The sequence below is a fragment of the Leptopilina heterotoma genome, unplaced genomic scaffold (genome assembly GCF_015476425.1).
Source record: "Leptopilina heterotoma isolate Lh14 unplaced genomic scaffold, ASM1547642v1 Lhet_58, whole genome shotgun sequence".
Classification (NCBI taxonomy): domain Eukaryota; kingdom Metazoa; phylum Arthropoda; class Insecta; order Hymenoptera; family Figitidae; genus Leptopilina; species Leptopilina heterotoma.
The window spans coordinates 2863588-2884925 of NW_025111131.1; the positions used below are offsets into that span (position 1 = coordinate 2863588).

At 27.4% G+C, this 21338-nt stretch overlaps 2 protein-coding genes across 3 annotated transcripts in view; one reads left to right on the top strand and one right to left on the bottom strand.

Moving 5' to 3' along the window:
* Nucleotides 1-722: 722 nt before the first annotated feature.
* Nucleotides 723-17368, bottom strand: LOC122508857. The gene is made up of 5 exons (XM_043622452.1): nucleotides 16957-17368; nucleotides 9797-11282; nucleotides 5542-5627; nucleotides 4999-5123; nucleotides 723-2506 (listed from the first exon to the last, which is right to left on the bottom strand). Exons 2-5 carry the CDS (start codon nucleotides 10687-10689, stop codon nucleotides 2015-2017), a joined length of 1596 nt encoding a protein of 531 aa, XP_043478387.1. The 5' UTR covers nucleotides 10690-11282; nucleotides 16957-17368; the 3' UTR covers nucleotides 723-2014.
* A 1474-nt stretch (nucleotides 17369-18842) lies between these two features.
* LOC122508847 (traf2 and NCK-interacting protein kinase) overlaps nucleotides 18843-21338 on the top strand; it is a 28898-nt gene continuing 26402 nt past the window's right edge. For both annotated transcript variants that reach the window (XM_043622426.1, XM_043622427.1), the window contains exon 1: nucleotides 18843-19320. In XM_043622426.1, the coding sequence (XP_043478361.1) occupies nucleotides 19255-19320 (66 nt within the window). In that variant the 5' untranslated portion in view covers nucleotides 18843-19254. The remainder of the gene's footprint in view (nucleotides 19321-21338) is intronic.

Below are 21338 nucleotides of genomic sequence, written 5' to 3' on the forward strand. Positions count from 1 at the left end.
TTTTGAATTAAAGAAAGTTTTTCTTTAATTGATATTTTTAATTCTAAGAAAAATTTCTTTAAAACAAAGAAGAAGCTGACAAAATTCAATGAAATTATTTTTTTGATGTTTTTTTTAATCAAAAAAAATTTTTCATTAAATCAAAGAAACATTTCCTTCTGTGCATTTTTTTATCAACTATCTTCCAAGATCCTTCTAATTCAATTCCCCATTCGTGTAAGATTTTTTAATTTTAATTCTAAGTGTTCTGTGTAAAATATTAATAATAATAATTATAATTAGTTAAAAATATTAAAAAAGTAACGAGAAAAATATTTTTTTAATTTGCTTATTAAAATAAAAATTTATTTCTTTGCAACAAAGCAACCTTTTTCTGAGTGTATGAAATTGTTATTATAATTCTAGAATGTTTATTTGACATTAAAAATTAATTATTTAAATCAATCAGTAACAAATGTTATTGAATAATTGATTATATGCAGCTATTTAATGTTTTATAAAAATTAAAAACTTTCTTTATAATTTAGTAAAAATTACTTTTTTTGTATAAAAATAAGTTTTTCATATCAAAATTCTAGAAAAAAATACTTTAATTACCTACAAATTTTAATTTTCGATTGCAAATGTCTTGCAAAATAACATTTTTTTTTGCACAATTTTTTTAGTGCAGTAAACGTCCTATTTACTAAAAAAAATTTTGAGAACTGAAAATGAATCCAAAAATAAGGATTGTACTATCGGCCTCTATTTTTGATAAAAATAAAGAAAACTCTAATCAAATTTTCGACAAGAAAAATTTAAATGGAATATTATGAATCCTGAACTGCAATTTATTGCATTTCTAACCTAATAATTTAAATTCAGAACATTTCATCTTCAATTTACGGTTATTTAAAAATTTATTTTAATTTAAGATCATCATGTAAAAATAGTTTAAGATATAATTCAGTATTTTGAGATAACTGTTTATTTGAAATATCATTAATTATTTTATGTTTTTGGGGTCGCTGAATCCAAATTTTTGGTAGAAATTTAAAAATTCAATATGGCGACTTCAAAATGTTGATCGAATAATTTCAAAGTTTACGGATTTTAAATTTTTTCATTCGCCATTTTTGAGCCGACATTTTGAATTTTTAAATTTTGACTACAAATTTGGATTTAGAGACCTTAAAACCCCCCAAATGAGCATTTTGCTAAAGAAAATAAGTGGAACACCATTAAAGAATATTAATATTTTTGAATTTCAGTTCGTAGGTCAGAAATGCACTAAATTATAATTTTGTGTTAGAATAAAACCCTAGGATAAAACTTTTTTCCTCAAAAGATTGATTCTCTTATTTAGGGACCATTCAAGTATTACGTAAGCATTTAAGGGGGAGGGGGGGGGTCTAGCTATTGATTACTTCCATTAGAAAAAATGGCGCTAATGCATACAAAAAATCTTACGATGGGGAACGGGGGGGGGGATCTAAAAACCTGAAAAATATGCTTACGTAATACTTGAATAGCCCCTTAAGGGTTCATTTAATTAAATAACTAACATTTTAATATGCCTAATAATTTCCCACGTTAGTGTACATATCTTCCAAATGTTAAAAAGCAAATATTTGATAGATTACTTGAATTCCATATAAGAACATTATAAGAATTTTTTATTTTAGATTTTAAAAAATTTGGTTTTGCAATAGCATATTTTTGAGCACTTAGAATAAAAGTGAATGGATGAAGTAATTTGGTTTTTTTACTGTAAAAAATTAGTATTTTACTAAAAGTGGAAAAAAGGTATTGAATATTAAATTCCTTAATTCAAAGGCACGTTGTCAATTGTATAGACAAGTTTCTTGTGTCAATTTAATAATAAATTAACATTACCATACAAATCATTGCTCTGTAATTTGAATTCGATAAATATTTAATAACAAGATTTAAATAACATTCTCTTTGTCTATTCTTATTGCATCCATTCTTACCTATCCGCGCTGTAAAAAGTTGTTATATAAAATAGTCTTTCTTATACGAGCGTAGAAAGCTCATGTGGACTGTTTGTATTAGCTGCACTACTAAGATCTAAAGTGGCGTTAGGAATGCCAGGACTGACACTACCAGTTAATTCTCGTGGAAAGTTTTGTGGTGATCTAATGTGTTTGTTAACAGGACTAGTTGGAGAATGATTACTCGGGGAAGCAGGAGGAGTTGTTGGAATACTTCGATGAGAAGAGATGTTGAGATTATTGTAAGTCGTCGTCATACCACTTGGTGACGACATGGACGTATGCCGAAGATGAGAAGGTTGCTGTAGACAATGAGAACCTCGAGAATTAGAGACAACTGAATGTACAGTGTTCAGGTTTTCAATTTTTGAAGGACAAGATGGATGTATTGTATGAATGGAGCGATGTTGTTGCTGGAGCTGTTGTTGCTGTAAATTTTGTTGGTGACGTTGTAATTGGGCTGCCGCTTCGCATTGTTCACGAGCCAAGTTCTTCATAGCGCTCGTCTTCTCCTGAAAATAAGAATTACGAGTGATAAATGAAAAGAGAATTATTTTCATAAAACTTTAAGAAGAAAATTGTAATTATTAAAATTATGTTCAATCAAAGATCTATGGAAATTCCTAATATTTAAATATTTATTTTTTTTCTCCAAAAAAAAAGAAATCCCGCATTCAGAGTGTTTTTGATCATTACATAGTCGCCTACCTTAAAACGATGCGGTTCTTTTCTTTTTGACTCATACACTGTTTTATTATATTCTTGTCTAGCTCTCATTTGTTCAATAGCATTTTCTCTTTCTTCCAACAATTTACTTTTCGATAACGAACTTACATAATCACGTATTTCGTCGTCGCTATATCCTTTTTGATCAATTGTATTCGATGTCAATTGTATTTTAATTTTACAATTAAAAAGGCTCAACGACAGTTTTATTATTTAAATAATCGTCTAACCAATCAGAAACGATTATCCAAAGATTCAGAAATAACTGTCAGAGAATAGTTTAATGTTACATTCTGACCTTCCAAAACAATTCTCATTCATGGCATTTAAGTATTTCACCCCAGTAACAAAACGTATGTCATTGTGGAGTCTGGTACTACCGCGAACCAAACCTTAAAATTGTGACCAAAAATTGGTTGTTGGCCAAAATTTAAACGTTCGACATTATCTAGGAAATTATATTTACAAAACAATTCATCATACATACTTTCTTTCATTAAACTTATACCGCTACCAGAATTGACAATAATGTTTCTAAATACCTATTATTTGATTCGACGTCACTAACCTGTATATAATGGGCACTGTCATAGGCTTTAAGAAATTGACTACTCCCTGCAATATTCGGAAAGGTGTAACTCTGCCTATCGTCCCTCGAAGGATGCTCTCCACTACCGCCGTCGTACTATCTAGAACTTGATCCTTTCTTCTGTTTACGAAATGTCGACTCGTACCCGCTGCTGCTGTTGAAGTACCCTCGAATCAGAAACCCGCGTTCTTCGTTAGTCCAGGAAGAGCCTTCAACTTAACTAGATACAAGTCACCACTTCGTGTCTTCTTCGTATCAGTCCAGAAACCGCGACCAAGTTAACAGTTGTGTATTGTCATCGAGTTTATTCTACGACTCCAGTTCCGAAAAACTCTTCAAGTATCAAGTGCATTCTTCAAGTTTCAATCAAATTCATTCAAAGAGAATTCATACGAGGAGATAATTCTAATGCGAAGCACATTTATATTTTACTAAGGACTGCATTATTTCGACTTCAACGTCAAATCAATCATTTGACACCTGGATTCCGAACCTTTCATTTTGGCTGGCCCGAAAACAATTCAAGGAAAATCTACTGCATATTCTGTTTCCCACTAGACAACATCATTTCTTCGACCTCACTCTGAAGGAGGTATCGCTTTTTGGGTCTACGACTCTCAGAATAATCTTAAAAGGTAACTTACTAATACTCTTAAATTTTGTTCCCATTTAAATTCTCCATGGATTCCACAAAGTTCTAAATTTGTTTCAGTATCCCTGAAGACATCTGGAGCTACTCTTTTGCTCTGATTCTAATTGTAAAGGATTCAAATAAAGACTTTAATAATATAACTTAAATTTAACAGTTACTTTTTCTTAAAGCCTGTCCCTTAATATCAGAGCTATCCGCTCTGTGAATAAATCAGGTTCGAATCACTGATGCCGGACAATCATTTCTGATATATAACAATACCAATCTCTGACACGTCCATAAAGCTGCTTAGTTGTTAAAACCTTAATAACTGGATCGGTAACATCATAGGCCTGCTTAATTTCGCCAACCTTACTCGATACTTACTCGCTACCAACATCTCGATAGTCAATATGTCTCGATTCTTGTGCCATATGACTCTCCACATTTTCTTGCCTTACTCTTTCAGCAGTGCTCAACACTGCTCTAACCGTTGCTTCAATTAATTCCGTGATATTTATATCCGTCCTAGGCCTTGCCTCTACCGACATATTTCGTATCGTTTTTAATAAATTTATCACTGGTTTTTTCACTACACTATTCGACAAACAGGAGGTCGACTTGGGCGTATTTTCTGATCCATTCATATATTAACAATCAGATCACTAATCGTTTAGAATCAAAATATATATTTAAAATCGGAAATCTCGTAAAGCACTTTACAAAGCAAACATAAAATCGACAGCGTATCGTCTTATGTAGAACGGAATAATTATACCAGAAATCCGATTACTGCGCTATAACTTGGATAAACCGCCACTAAAATTCGCGGGATAATTTAAAATAAATTTTAAGTATAAATTAAAGCTTACAATTAATTTAAATTATTAAAAATTTTGCCAGACATACCATAAAGTTCAATAATCTGCAAACAGATCACTGAAGAAAAATAATAAAACGGATAAATAACTGAGAGACATAACAAGAGGTAACATAACAGAAACAAGAAATACAGAAAACCTTAAATATGTTTAAAATAAACTGTTAGCTCTACATACCCTTTGCCACACGAAGACATTGTGCACCATTGCGCATCCACAAAATATAATTCCTAGAGCGATGAAAATTGATGTTACAATTGCTGGTGTTGTATGAAATTGCGTGAATGTGTACAAGATCATTCCTATAAAAAAAGTATTAAAATGATTGTAAGGAACTAGCAATTAGTGTTCAATTTCTTTTAAATTCAACAAGGAAATTATTATTATTTCCAACAATGGAAGTCCATTGTTGAATTCACTTCTGCACTGAAAAAGAAATTTAATTGATTCAAATATCCATTTAATTGACTATTATCAATTAAATATTTACTTGAATCAAATAATATTTGTTGGAGTTAATTAAAGGGTATTTGAACCAATAATTTCAGTATTTGCATCAAATACCATTTAATTGACTCCAATAAATATTATTTGATTCAATTAAATATTTAATGGATAATACTCAATTAATCGGTTAATTGAATCAATTCAATTTTTTTTCAGTGTGCTAGAGTACGTGAAATAAAATTGAGAAAAATTTTTAGTACATATTCAACTTACCAGTTAAAAAGACAGGAATACTAATAAAAAATCCTCCAACTGCACAAATACGACTGACTGAAGATTTTTCCAAGTATTTGTTTGTCCTAAAACAAATGTACGATTTATGAACACTTCATAACAAAACTAAACTATTTTTAAGCTTGAACTTTTATTTTGGAAAGAAGCGAAAAGACAATTTTTTATCAAAATTGAAGAAAGGGAAAAAAGTTCTCTTTTCAAAAGAGCTCGAGAATGAAAAGGCAATCGTTATTCTCAAGAAGGTTACAACAGTTGTAGGGAATCAGTTTTCGAAGAAAATAAACCATATTACATTCAGTTAAAATTGAATCATTTTTAAAAAATTCTATAGTTTAGTGATATGACAACAAATTTGGATCGCATGTAAATTATTGTATAAAAAAATTAATAAATTTTTTGTTTTTTAATTTCATTTTTTGAAAATTAATATTTGTTTTCTAGAAAGTACCATTAACAGGGTGTCTACAACTAATATAAAAAAATTTCTCTGACATTTCCAGGTTTTCCAGGCCTTCTAAAAATTATTCCCAGGTTTTAAGAATCGACATAATAAGGGGTTACAAAAAATGAATTGTTTAAATTTTATTTGATAACACTTATAAATGACGTGGGAGGAGTTCACAACGTTTGTTATCAACGATTTGAAGAAAAAAAACTGTTTTTCACTCACCAAACAATATTTTACGTTTACAAAATTTTCTTTTTTAACTTTTTGTTCAAGAAACATTGTAAAAGTTTTATTAAGAGAAAAGTTTGAATAGAAAATTATTTTTTCTTCTAAATAATTGTAAACGTCAGCAACGTTATAAATTATGAATATAAAATGAACATTTTAAAAAAAATTATCGGGCCTGGAACCAATGACAGTATTTAAAAATACGTACTTTGCGGACAAAAAATAAAAAATTACGGACCATTTGCAAACAAAAATATAACCAGTTGTGAGGGGAGTAATTAAATAAAACACTTCTTAAGTGATATCAGGATTTATTAAAATAATACGTCTTATCGGACCGAAGGTTCACCACAAAACTGCCCACCGTTACAATGTCCCTTTATCGTTACGTAATAAGGGGGGTTTGACGTCATATCGCCATTTACGAGGGAAAATATCTTACACAGTCAAATAAGAGAACATTTTACTTAAAACAATAAATTGGATTTCTTCATGTTTTATAATAATTAAAGAAGTCCGAAAGATAAAATCATTATTTTATATTATAAGAATATTGTAGCTTTTCAAAATTATTTTCATCATTTCAATTCAATTAAAATTTTCAATAAAATAATAAAAATTTTACGAAATTTCAATTATTCATTTTTCTAAAAAGTTTATAAATATTAAAAAATGTATTACTATTTATTGTAAAGTATTTTCAATTTACTTTCATAATATGTGCTAACATTTTAATTTTATAATATAGAAATAGGAAAAATTTTACCTTTAATATTGAGTGTTTCATGATTTTCCGTGATTTTAATTACTTATTTCTTCTCAGGTGCAAGACTAAAAAATCCAATTTTTGTCTTAATATTTAAGTTTGAACTTCTTTTCCATTCTATTAAATTTTGGTGATGGAGAACGAGCTACTTTTGAGTTTAAATTTAGTTGAAAAAATCTACTGAAAAAACGAATTTGTTGGTTAAAATGCAAGTAGATTTTTGCATGACTATTGAGATAGCCAACTTCAGTGTTATAAAATTACCTGCATTTTAACCAACAAACTCGCTTTTGGAAGCAGATTTTTTAAACATGAATAAAACTACAAAGTAGCTCGTTCTCCATCACCAAAATTTAATAGAATGGAAAAGAAGGTCAAACTTAAATATTAAGACAAAAATTGGATTTTTTAGTCTTGCACCTGAGAAGAAATAAGTGATTAAAATCACTGAAAATCATGAAACACTCAATATTAAAGGTAAAATTTTTCATATTTTTATATTATAACATTAAAAAGTTAGCACATATTATGAAAGTACATTGAAAATACTTTACATTAAATAATAATAAATTTTTTTATATTTATAAACTTTTTAGAAAAATGTAATTAAAATGTAGTGACTTTTGACATTTCATAGTTAAGTTTTAAAATCAATTTTTATCTATTATTTTGAGTATGTTTACATAATAATCTATTTATACAAGTAAATTAGCTCATTTTTAACAAATATCAATCAAGAAATTTGTATTATCTAAATTATTCCCATGCTTTTTTATTAAATTTTCATAACTGCCAATATAACCTTTTTTCTGTCCAACTCAATTTAAAAATTAAAATTCTAAGTTAAATTAAAAAAATTTTATAAAATAATTCTCAAAAATGAATTCTATGGATATTCAACATCATTTTTACAAATTATGAGACTTTTTTAAAAAATAGGCCGCAACGGCTTCAGGTGAAATATAATGGACTGACCCTATTATGTACGAAAATAATTAAGGGGCTGGATGCTATAAGGGGATACGCGCAATGTTAAGTGAGTGGCGCTTATTTCCTTATATAGCATCCAGCCCCTCAATTGAATCCCAGTAAAAGTTTTATTATTTATGAAAATAAAAAATTCAATTATTGCGAACAAATTTATAAAAAATTGAATTCCTGTGAAATGTTTATTATTTTATGAAAATAATTAAATTTTTTTTAAATAATTAGATTCTTATGGAAAAACTTTATTAAAATACTAGATATTGAAAAACATTAAAATAATGAGGAACATTTTTGAAAATAATTGAAATTTTGCAAAGAATTTTATTAACATTTTTGAAAATAATAGAATTTTGGAGAAGAATTTTATTATTTATAAAAATAATTGGGATTTTGACAAAAATTTAAAAAATTTTTTGAATATAATTGAATTTTTGCGAAGAATTTTATAATTTTTGAAAATAATTGAAGCGTTTTGTGCAGAAACCGCATAAGTCCATTTTTTTCGAAAATCACTTTTTTATTGAAAATTTATCTTTAAATGAAGCTTTTCAATCTGGTGAAATATTACATAAGTGACTAAACTCTAAACCCTTAAAAAAAATAATTAAAATATCATTTTGTGCAGAAACAGCACAAGTTCATGATAAGTTTTATATTTATTTGTGATATTCTTGACGTATTTTAATAATTTATATTAAACAGTTTATATTATAAATAAAAACACTCATGGGAAGCAAAAAGTGACAGTGGTGACTGAATTATTTTAAAATTAGAAAATATTGAAAATTGGTTAAATTTATTCTTAAAACAATTTTATTATTTATAAAATGCTACTAAAAATTATCCAAATTTAATATTTTAAATAAATGTTATTAAATATTTCATAAAACTTTGATATTTCACTGGATTTAATAAATTTTCTGTGTTTTTCATTTCATTTTGTGCAGAAACAGCATAAGTCCAAATGTTAATTTATTTTTTACTTTTTTATATTAAGTAGATAATTAATTAATCATATTGGATTTTTTAACTTATAGGTTAGTAGAATATAATGCAAAAAACCGAATTAAAAAAAATCTTAACATTTACGAGGAAAACAGTTTTTATTGATTCCTGAACAATTTCGAATTATGGACTTATGCTGTTTCTGCACAAAACGCTTCAATTGAATTTCTGCAATCATTTGTAATTTTTCTAAAATTAAATTACGGACTTTACGGGATTTACGGACCTAGTTCGATTCCTAAATTATATATTTTAAAAACAAATTGACTTATTTTACGAAAAGAATTTTTTCAATGCCATTATTTCTGTTTTTTTATCTTTTAGAATTTTAAGTGGTCAATATTTTTCTATTTGATTATATGTCTGTGGTTTATACTATTTATCAAAATAAAATAATGAAATTTATTAAAATAACTAATTGTGGGCATTAAAAATATTATTCAAGAGTATTTCAAGTCAGGATGAAAAAAATTCCGTGCCATTTCCCGGTTTTCCAAATTTTCCAGGTGTTGTAGACACCCTGTCATTATGACTAATATTTTAATTATTTAAGTGTTAATTCATTCTTTTTTAAGGTCTGCATTCTGTTGGATAATCCACCTTAGGGACCATTCACATATTACGTCACAGGCTGAGGGGGGAGGGGGGTCTACCGTTTTGTGACGGCCTGTGTAAGAATGACCAATTTCTATGTAACAAAATGTGACGTAGGGGGGAGGGGTTAAAAATTTTCCAAATTTACGTGACGTAATATGTGAATGATCCCTCAATATTAAAAAAAAATAGTTTAATGAACTTACCGATGGCCCTGATATGAAGTCCTCACGAGTTTCACTGCGAAAAGAAACTGGATTGCGCACACAAGAAGACAACAAAGATTTAGTGACAATGCTAGAGCACACAGTGCTAAGGTGACTTGGTAGACAACAGCATATTCCTCGGGGCTAATTAACGTACTAGTTGCTGCCGTAATAGGCGAAACTTTAAGTAGAAAGGTTAATGATAATAATGCTAAGAGTAGAGAAACAAGACACAGCAATCCCAAACTGGTCAGCATCTCCTTAATTCCCGTCTCCTGTATTTTGCTCCTCGATAAAGTTGTAGACCAAGAATTATTTAATGGCACAATATTCGGACTTGACGAAACTTGCATAATAGGTTGAACTTGAATGAGCCCTGGAGATGGTGTAGGCTGATTGTGAAGTCTCGATAACCTAGAAATATCCAATCCTCCATTTATTTTAGGTCTCTCTTGGTTGACGTTGGCTGACATAGTGTGACCGCCATTGTTATTGTTTCCACCCACGACTGGACTGACACTATTCACAGAATGCTTCGAAGTTGAAAGTGTTGATAAATTTAAAGCGTGAGAATGTTGAGCATTCACTTTTTGTGAAATATTGTTGACACTCAATTGAGAATGATTTAAAGGATGATGATGTCCAGACGAAGGAGTGGTTGCCATTGGCTGATGAAGTCCAATGGATCGATGGGCAGTTGGAACAAGTACTGAATCGTAAACATCATGTCCGTTACGTTTATTGCGCCCACTATAATTGTAATGATCTACATGATGATGGTGATGATGTTGTTGTAAGTTATTAGATGAAGGCATCGTCCCAGAAGCTTGACAGTCATTATGATGATGACTGATGCCCGTTGACGGCTGCCCAGTCAAAATATGTTTTAGCATTACTTAATGCTGAATATTCAAGAATAAGTTTTATGCATTTGTTACATGATAACTCTTCAATAGCCAAAAAGTAATCACTGGTTTCAAAAATATCTTAATTCATTGATACAACCAACAGATATTAAAAATCTCTCAAGAAATCCATATCATTCATTTTCTTCTTTATAACTTATATAATTTAAAATAATACTGGGTTCAAATTTCAATTATCTTTTATCCTTTCTTTGATGTCAAATTCGGGACAAATTAAATATCGGGTTCAAGATTATGTGCCCGGACTCAAAGTGTTGCTGCACATTAACTCTATCATTTCAGTCAAATATCATTAATACGTAATATTACATTATGTCTATTAATGTTTATCAATTTGAACTTGGTTAAGTGCACTTTTATTATTAATTAATTAGTGTGAAGCTAAAAAAATATTTATGTATAACATATAATATCATTCTAATATTTATAGAATTTTCATTATTTTCTAATTCACAATTATTGACTTATTCTTTTTAATTAATGCGTAGATAACAGGTAATAAGTAACTTCCAGGCAAGTATTTAATTCTCAACATTTTTGTCAGAATACTGTAAATTGATCTGAAATGAAATAAAAAAGAGAAATTAAGGAAAATTTATTATAATAATGATAGCGATTGTGATAATTTTAACAAAAAAAAAACTGTTGCTGATTACGAATCTTGTAAAAAATTTACAATTTTTAAAATGACAGATGATTTTAATAAAAATTCTAGATTTTTTTAAAACTTGGTGACTAGGGATTTTTAGGGTTGTTGATTACAAATTTGAGGTCGAATTGAAAAAAGTCGAGCTCGAAAACTTTCAAAATAAGAATTAAGTATTGTATAAATATATATAAACGTATTTCCATAAATCAGTTGCATTTTAATTTAATATATAAATACATAAATAAAACAAATAATTAAATTATTTATAATTACTATTATAATATTTTAATTTTTATAATAAGGTGGATTCCACGTCAGTTCAACACACTTATTTTCATGACTTGTTGGGATTTGGCTGTAATTTTGTAAATTTATTACTTTTATAGTGATAAACAACTCCACCAAATATTTTTTCAAAATTTTGAAAATTACCAAAAATATGGCATTTTTAAAATTTTTGTCTTTTTTTTTAAAGTGCTATAACTTTGGTTCTAATTAACCGATTTTGGATTTTAAAAAAAGAATTTCTTTGGTTTTAAGTATATTTTAAGTTAAAATAAATATAAAAAAAAATTCAAAAATTTTTTTTTTTTGAAATTTTGAAAAATTAAAAATCCGTTTTTGAAAAAACATCATCTTCGACTTTTTTCAAAATTTTACTAAATGTTAGGGCAAATGTGCTTTACATGTCCTGTAAGTTTCATCTTGGGATCTCAAAGGGATTCGGAGTAAAAAAATAAAACGTAACCACAAATTACGAACATATGGGGCAAAATTACTCAACTGACCAGGTAAAAAAATGAATTTTCTCTAAACTTTGCTAAAATGTTACTATTATTAGTAGAAGTGTAAATATTAATTTTTTTTGAATTTGATAAAATATTTTTTGAGTTATGGAGTTTCAAAATTTTTATTTTTTTGAAAATACCTATTTTAGATTTATCTTGATTAAAAGTTCATTTTTAATTATTTGAATTTTAAACCAATATTAATTGAATATTTTGAATATAATAAAAACTTGAAAACCAACAATTTTTAATTAATAATTGATTCTCTTTCTGTATTTTTACTCAAAAAATTTAAAACATAACCTCAAATTTTTTCCTTCTTAGGTACCTTTCTTGGGAACGCGTCACATATTGATAAGTAAAATTAATCAAATTTAAAGTATGAATAGTGATTTTTAAAGAGATTTTTAAATTCAAGGTCAAATTCTTAATTTCAATATACAGTAGAACCCGGTTAATACGATCCCGTTTAATACGATTTCCCGCTTAAGACGATCATTTACTGTGGTCCCTGCAATTAAAGACTTACATTTTATATCCCACCTAATACGTTTTCCCGCATAAGACGCATTCTTAGTGCGGTCCCTACAGAATCGTATTAACCAAGTTCTACTGTATCTAAAAATTGGTGTTTTTTATTTTTTTGTAACCTATCCCAATCGAAAGCTTACCTTTTTTCATATGAGCCATGTAAAAATCAGAGTGGGACCATGGAACTTTTTGAAGAAATTAATTGTAAATCATCATTTTATATGTAAAATAATGATAAATTATTATTTTCCTCAAAAATTCTCATGGTCCCACTCTGATTTTTACATGGCTCATAGAAAAAAGGTCACCAGCTTATAGCCCGTGAAACCTCCTTTAAAAATCACTTTAAATTTGATTAATTTTACTTATCAATATATTAAATCGAAAAAAAAATATTTTCAAAAAAATAAAAATTTTGAAACTCCATAACTCAAAAAATATTTTATCAAATTCAAAAAAAAATTAATATTTACACTTCTACTAATAATAGTAACATTTTAGCAAAGTTTAGAGAAAATTCATTTTTTTACCTGGGCAGTTGAGTAATTTTGCCCCATATGTTCGTAATTTGTGGTTACGTTTTATTTTTTTACTCCGAATCCCTTTGAGATCCCAAGATGAAACTTACAGGACATGTAAAGCACATTTGCCCTAACATTTAGTGAAATTTTGAAAAAAATCGAAGATGATGTTTTTTCAAAAACGGATTTTTAATTTTTCAAAATTTCAAAAAAAAAATTTTTTTGAATTTTTTTTTTTTTATATTAATTTTATCTTAAAATATACTTAAAACCAAAGAAATCCTTTTTTTAAAATCCAAAATCGGTTAATTAGAACCAAAGTTCAGAAAAAAAGTTTTTCAGTTTTTTTTCAGTTTCACTTTAAAAAAAAAGACAAAAATTTTGAAAATGCCATATTTTTGGTAATTTTCAAAATTTTGAAAAAATATTTGGTGGAGTTGTTTATCACTATAAAAGTAATGAATTTACAAAAGTACAGCCAAATCCCAACAAGTCATGAAAATAAGTGTGTTGAACTGACGTGGAATCCACCATAAAAAAACATTTTTTTAATGAAAAACGAAGGATACGAAAAAATAAATGACAAATATGCTCAGCATGCATCACTAAATTCATTATCTGCCCCTTATTGAACATTTTTCCTCTATATTAATCGGAGATAATAAAATTTTAAAAATCAAAAATTTTGGAAAATAAGACTTTTTTGAAAATTTTGTTGAAAAATGGTAGAAGTAACTTTAAAATTATCGTTTCCAACTTGTAGAGCATTAAAAAACGCTTCGATTGACCTATTCCTGAACCTAATTCGATAATAAATTTCGAAAATATTGGTATTTTAAAAAACAAAAATTGTGGAAAATGACATTTTCTCAACTTTCTTGTTTGAAAATTTTTGTTTAACTATTATAACTCTCTTGTAGGGTATTTACACTGAAAAAAAATTTAATTGAATCAAATAAAAATTAATTGACTCAATTAAATGGTTTAATTGTCTATTATCCAATAAATATTTATTTGAACCAAGTAAATATTTATTAGATCTGAGTATTTTATTTTATCGTATCAAATAAATATTTATTTGTACCAAATACGAATTACTTAAATCAAATAAATGGAATTATTGAATCTAATAAATATTGATTTAAATCAATAATGCATGGTTTTTAATTCAAATAAATATTTATTTGCATCAATAAAATAATTTTTTTGAAGTAACTAAATATTTATTTGTATCAAATATTCAATTATTCATCATAATTAATTCTTTTAATTGAGACTAATATCCCTTTAATTGAGTTAAATAATTAATTATTTAGTCCATATACAAAATTTATTTGCATCAAAGCAAGGAAGTTTTGGATTCAAATAAATCTCAATTTGTATTAAATAAACGAAACTTTTTATAATTATTATAATCATAAAAATAATAAAAATTCAAATTTTGCATTATCGATTCAACCTTCTAAGGGTCTCAAGCTTGAAAGTATTAGGCACTAAATTTTTACAATTAAATTTAAATCTGAAACCTACGGGGATCGAAACTCAGACGCACCTACCTAACACCTAAGACCTATAACCGCAGAGCCTTAACGACATCGACAACCGAACCGACTTGGAAAATTTTATTCGATATGTCTATATAAATTGCAAGTGTAAAACTTTCAAAATTTCTTAATATTTTTAAAAAACTATTTTAAATTAACAAGAATCTTTCTAAACTTATTATATTTAATATATTTAACACATATTTATTATTCATATAATAAATTTTTATATTGTTAAAATAAAATTACCTAAAATTAATTTATCGTTTCAATACGTGATTTATTTGATCCAAATATTTTTTTATTTGTTTTTATTAAATACTTTATTAGCATTAAATAATGCATTAATTGCGTCAAATAATTTTAATTAATATCAAATATCCAATTAATTGAGTGAAATAAATGAATTAATTGTTTCAAACAACTCATTATTTTGGTTTCAATAAGTTGATATTTATATCAAATATCCAATTAATTGAATGAAATAAATTATTTAATTGTTTCAAATAACTCATTATTTGTATTAAATAAATTCATTTATTAGAGTCAATTAATTATTTAATTGACCCAATTAAGATTTATTTGATTTAAATAAATGTAATTCAAATAATTCAAGTTATTTGAATCAAATAAATATTTATTAGATCTAAATAAAAATTATTTGGATCAAATAAATATTTTTCAAATAATTTGAATTAATTGAATCAAATAATTTTTTTTCAGTGTAAAAATAGATTGATTGACCTAAGATTCAATTTCTTGAATTTACCATATTTATAAAAAGTTATTCATATATTTCTATTATTTTTATCTCTATGAGGAAGCAAAGTGTTCATGAAATGAACACCAAAATATTATAAAAAAATATAGATACCACTTGGCAGCGGTTTTTTAATTATTTGAATGTTAATTAATTATTTTTCTAAAGGTCTGCATTCTGTTGAATGATCCACCTTATAATTTATAAAATTCTTTACGATATCTATATTATTTAAATCATTAACATAAAAATACATATTTATATTATATGCTGTGGTGTTAATAATCTAAATCAAAAATAAAACTCACTTAATTCTATAACATTGAGTCTAAATTTTATTATTACACTTTGAAAAAGATTTCAAAAAAGGAAAAACTTGTTTATCTTTGATTAGAAAAAGGTGAAAAAGGTGACAAATCTTCAAAAAAGGTGATAAAATTGAAATAAGGGGACCAGCTGTGATGCCTGTAAAATTGATTTTGACAAGGTTTTTTGTTGGTTATATGGCCTCTTGCAAAGGCAGGTAGCCAGACACTTTATGACAAGGTTATACAGTAAGAAAAGCTTCATGTGAGTCATAGGGAAGGAGACATTCAGCGTGCAATGGCTCATTAACCAAACATTTTTTTAAAAAATATTCTTTTTGGATTTATAGCTCATGCCATGTACTTTTAAGTAACCTAAAAAATAATGTTTTTATAAAAAATTTCATGGTTTATTTGGCATAACTAAAAAATTTTCTAACTTACAAAAAATGACAATTTTTACAAGTTGTTCTTAAAAATAAGCGGAAAAGGAGAGAAAATTTATGATTTTAGGTATTTTATTTTATTAAATTGAGGAGATAAAAAAGGGGAAAGAAGAATAAAAGAGATTATTATTTGACTAGTTATTTGTTACATTAAGAAAATGGAAATAATTTTTGTTTTATACCAAAAAAGTGGCACTTTTTGTAATAAGTGGAAGAAAAGTCGAAAAAATTAAGAAAAAAGTCATACTAGCCGAGAACTTTATTTTTAACAAAAGAAAAACAAAATAAAGCTAACTGTTTTTAAAGTTACATGATTATAGGTTATGTTAGAAAATTCAGTTTATTATATTAAAAGTGTTTTCAAGTTTTTCTTTTTAAATAGTAGACTTCTAAATTGACAAATAAAAAATGTTATAAAAATATCAAACAGCCTTAAAGCGTAAATATTTTAAAACAGGTAAATTTATATGTTTACTTTGCCATTTATAATTTTGATATTCATTTGATTGGACAAGTGAATTTATTGTGACATGATACGTAAAACTGATTTTTCAGTTTAATAACGACGTGCAAATAAACGATGCACTTAAATTTCATATAAATTCTACTAAAAAAACTGAAAAATTTTGAAAAGAAGTTAAAATATGCCTTAAGGAATAGTGAACCGAATATGCAGAAATACTAACTCACCTAATATTCCAATGATTTTAATCCATTTCTACTGGAAAATATGTGTTTTATAAAATACTTCTGGAGAAGTAAATAATTAACACTTGTAATTTATTTTTTCTTCAACTGTAGTTTACACCGTTTACACATATAATTAAATACTGTTTTTAAATTTCTTTCTACCATAATTAGTAACTAATAATATTATCATCACTTTCTGAACTTGTTTGATTAAATTTTTTATTTAATAGTTATTTTTGGAGTTTCATCTATTTTGATTATTAATTATAGTAATAAAAAATGCATTTTTAACTATTAAACTGGAAGATAACAAATGGATCCATACTAGAAATAATCAATAATTTTAGTGTGTGTTTTATATTTTTCAGACATATAATCGATGTATCGATAAAAAACTATAAAGCCATAGACAATAAACTAAAGCAGAGAAAGAAGTTTAAACGCAAGAAGTTGTTGTTTAAGCTGCTTCTACAACAACTATTTTTTCATCGACATGAACGACATGAATGCATGAACGTGAGAACGATGCGCGCGCAACTATTTTGTATGGTTTTAATGGGGAATCCACACTTCGATATAAGAAGCTAAGCGGGCGATGTTTTTTCTCGTGACTACCAGAATACCGACGTTGACCGAAACCAGAAAATCATAAGAGTGAGAAGAACAACAATATCTTTCTCTTTTGCACTCATGATTTTCTGTTTTCGGTCGACGTATTCTGGTAGTTACGAAAGAAAACTTCCCGCTTAGTTTTTTAGATTGAAGTGTGGATTCCCCATTAAAACAATGCAAAATAGTTGCGGGCGCATCGTTTTTTACATTTATGTCGATGAAAAAATAGTAAACGCAATCGTAATCAGAAGAATGAGTTAGAGAAGGATAAGTATATTGTTTATCCTTTTCTAACTCATTCTTACGATCACGGTTCCGGTTAAAGGTCTACGCAGAATAGAATCTTTTTTAACCGGAACCGCAATCGTAAGAGTAAGTTTTAGAATGAGTTAAAGAAGGATAGGTATATTGTTTATCCTTCTCTAACTCATTCTTACGGTTACGATTGCGGTTCCGGTTAAAAATCTATTCTGCTTTGGACTTAACAAAGTTATGAGTTGTGACACATCTATTAAAATGTTGTTAGTTCATGACGTATAAGTTCGTTCATACTACGTCATGAAGTAACTAAATTTTGATAGATAGGTCACGACTTTTTAAAACGCCGTCAACCTGGAAGTACAGCATCAAAGCATCAGGGTGTATTTATATTTATAATTAGTTATTTTGTTTATTAATAAACTTTCATGAACAGTAAAAATTATATTATTCTGATTAAGTATGAACAAATGAACATAAAATGTTATCGTATCGCTATGTATTCTTTAAAGCGTAAATAAATAAAAATAAACAAAGGCTGAAAATACTTCTGCACTATAAATTTTTTAAATCCTATATTTAGTTAGGGATTTAGTAGTATTTTTTAATCATGAGTACAAAAGAGACAGGCAGATATTGTTGTTCTTTTCACTCTCATGATTTTTTGCTTTCGGTCGACGTCAGGATTTTGTTCACAGGATCGCACCCTGAGGGTGGAGTCCCATGGCACCGTTTTGCGTTGCGTTTTGTAACTAGGCCATGAGTGCAAATATAGCAAACATATGTTTCCATCTCTCTCACACTCATGGCCTAGTTACAAAACGCATCGCAAAACGGTGCCATGGGACTCCACCCTGAGGCCGCAGTCCCATTTGCGTCTTTTTCTCTCCCATTACGACGCAACGCAAAACGCTGTCATGGGACTCCACCCTGACGATTCTGGGTACGTTTCTATTCCGCTTCGAACACAGACAGCACAGAGTCACAGAAGTTTTCGCTCTATATCACTACATACTGTATGATTGCATATGTCAAAGAAAAGAATGAAGATGTACTGACCTGAGACTAGGGTGCTTAGATCATGCAGAGTTTACTTCGATTTTTATCAAGTGTACATCTGCTGTGAACAATGTGTTATCAATACTTATTATTTCTATTTAAGTCACGAAAGTAACTTCTCAAGAGTTATTTTAGTTTTAACTAATAAGAATTATCATTGAAAAATGAAATAGTGATGTAAAACAAGTGCAATTTTGACATGTTTCTTTACAATAATTGAATCTTTTTGTCACTTTCTGGTTTTTCTATTTTGAACCTCGTCACATATTTTATTGTGTGTGAATAGAAATATTCGGAAGAATACCTTTGACTTTTTATATTTCTTACGTGATTAAAGAAAAAGCTATCAAAAGTAATTCAACTATCAAGATGGCGCATACTTTGACACCAAGCGTCAATTGTTCACTTGACGACATTGATTTAAATGCACTCAAGGTATGTATGCATGTGTTGTGCATTGTAAACAAATCATCTATATACTCAAAAGTTCATTTTTCTTTATTTCTCTGTCAAAAACAATTATGTTTAGTTATGTTTTGCATTAACAATAATGATGGCTAACCTAGAACTACATTTAATATCCTTTATATTTTTAAGTAACTAGTTTCTTCAAAATTCTTACTCATTTCTCTTTCAAAATTATAAAAAGTCAATATTTATGTACATTTATAATCATTTAGTGGATTGACACAATTTTCTTGTCTCAATTATTTGTAGAATCTCTGGTTAGAAGAAAATACTATTAAATTCTTTAGTAAGTGTATGCGTTTATATTTTATTACCTTATCTTTCCTTTTTTATGTGACTCACTTTAATGAATGAAGAGATATAAATATTTTTTAATAATATACAATTTTTTAATTCACTAATTTCATTTATATTTTTGTATCTTAATTCGTATTTACAATATTTAATAACAATTCGTTTAATTTATTGTTATATATTATAATCATTCGAAATTTTGATAATTGAATGTTGTTTAAAAATTTTAGTACTAAAACAATGCTTCTAAATTTAATTATCTCAAACTTATATTTATTTTTAACAAGTCATTTATTTTGAATAAGTCATCTGAAGAATTATATTCTACTGTAAACACATTTTATGATTATATAAAAAAATCTTAGTTTATAGAAATTAAAAAAAAATATTGTTTTAGATTAAACGTAAATTGAAAATTTTCTAATATCGATTTATTCACAAATCTGTGAACAATGAATATCTTTAAGATAAAAATTGTTCTATTATGACAATTGTTTGTTCTATTGCACTGAATAGAGAGGAATTCATGAGTCACACATCATAAGTATCTTTCAGATAGTGACAAGGAAATTCCTTTAGGTCAACCACATTAATTTAGTCACTCTGAGAAATATATTGTTGATCATTAAGAAAAAAAGATATATTCACAATCATTTAGGGGGCAACAATTTTCTTCTAGGTTCATATTACACAAGTTGATTTTCTTAATAATAATGTAAATAATATTTCAAATTTTAAGGTAGTTCTCCGGCTGCTACTCTTGAAAAAATTGATTTTCGATAGATTTTCTTAAAATTTTGTGAGAATGTTTCTTCGAATGCCCTTTAAATGTGGTAAAAATTTCAAAACCCTTTGGAATACTAAATTTTGAGTTATTCAAGTTTAAACTGACACTTTTACATGCGATTACGTTAAAAATAAAAAATGTCAACCACAATATCTTGTTTTTTGACATGGCAAAGGGTTTTGAAATTTTTACCACATTTAAAGGGCACCCAAAGAAACATTTCCTCAAAATTTGAAGAAAAATTTTCTTCTAGATTTTCAAAATCTATCGAAAATCATTTTTTACAAGAGTAGCAGCCGGAGAATTACTTTAAGGTTTTAGACATTATACGACTGTAAAGGTCGTTCCTACTTTCTGTCGTATCTATTTTCTACAGGTTCCAATACATTTTACCTTTTGTTTTTACATTGCCTAAAACTTATTTAAAATTTCTAAAATTCATAAATGCTTAACAGCAAATAATAATTGATTAATAATTAATTCAATAATTCATTGATATTGTTCCCATTATCAGGACGGTCACCTGTTAGTAAACTCAGGGAAATGTCGAGAAAAATAAGTTCAATACGTGTACGAAACCCTTTGTTTAAAATTTCTCATGCTTTAAAAATATTTAATTTTTATATTACAGTAAGTAAAAAAAAATACTAGAGAAAAGCTTAAAGGCAAAAAAAGAATAATTTAACCCTTTCCGTGTGCAGCTGAAATATTCTAAACTGGGAGAAAAAAGTATGCAAGAACTTCGCACTAATTAATTCCCTCGAAATTCATTACTCAGGGGTTTTTGGGGTCGCTGATTACGAATCTGGAGTTGGATTTCCAAAATTCAAAATGGCGGATAAGAAATATAAAAATAATTAGATTCTCTTGAAATTGGTTATCCGGGGGTTTTTAGGATCGTCGA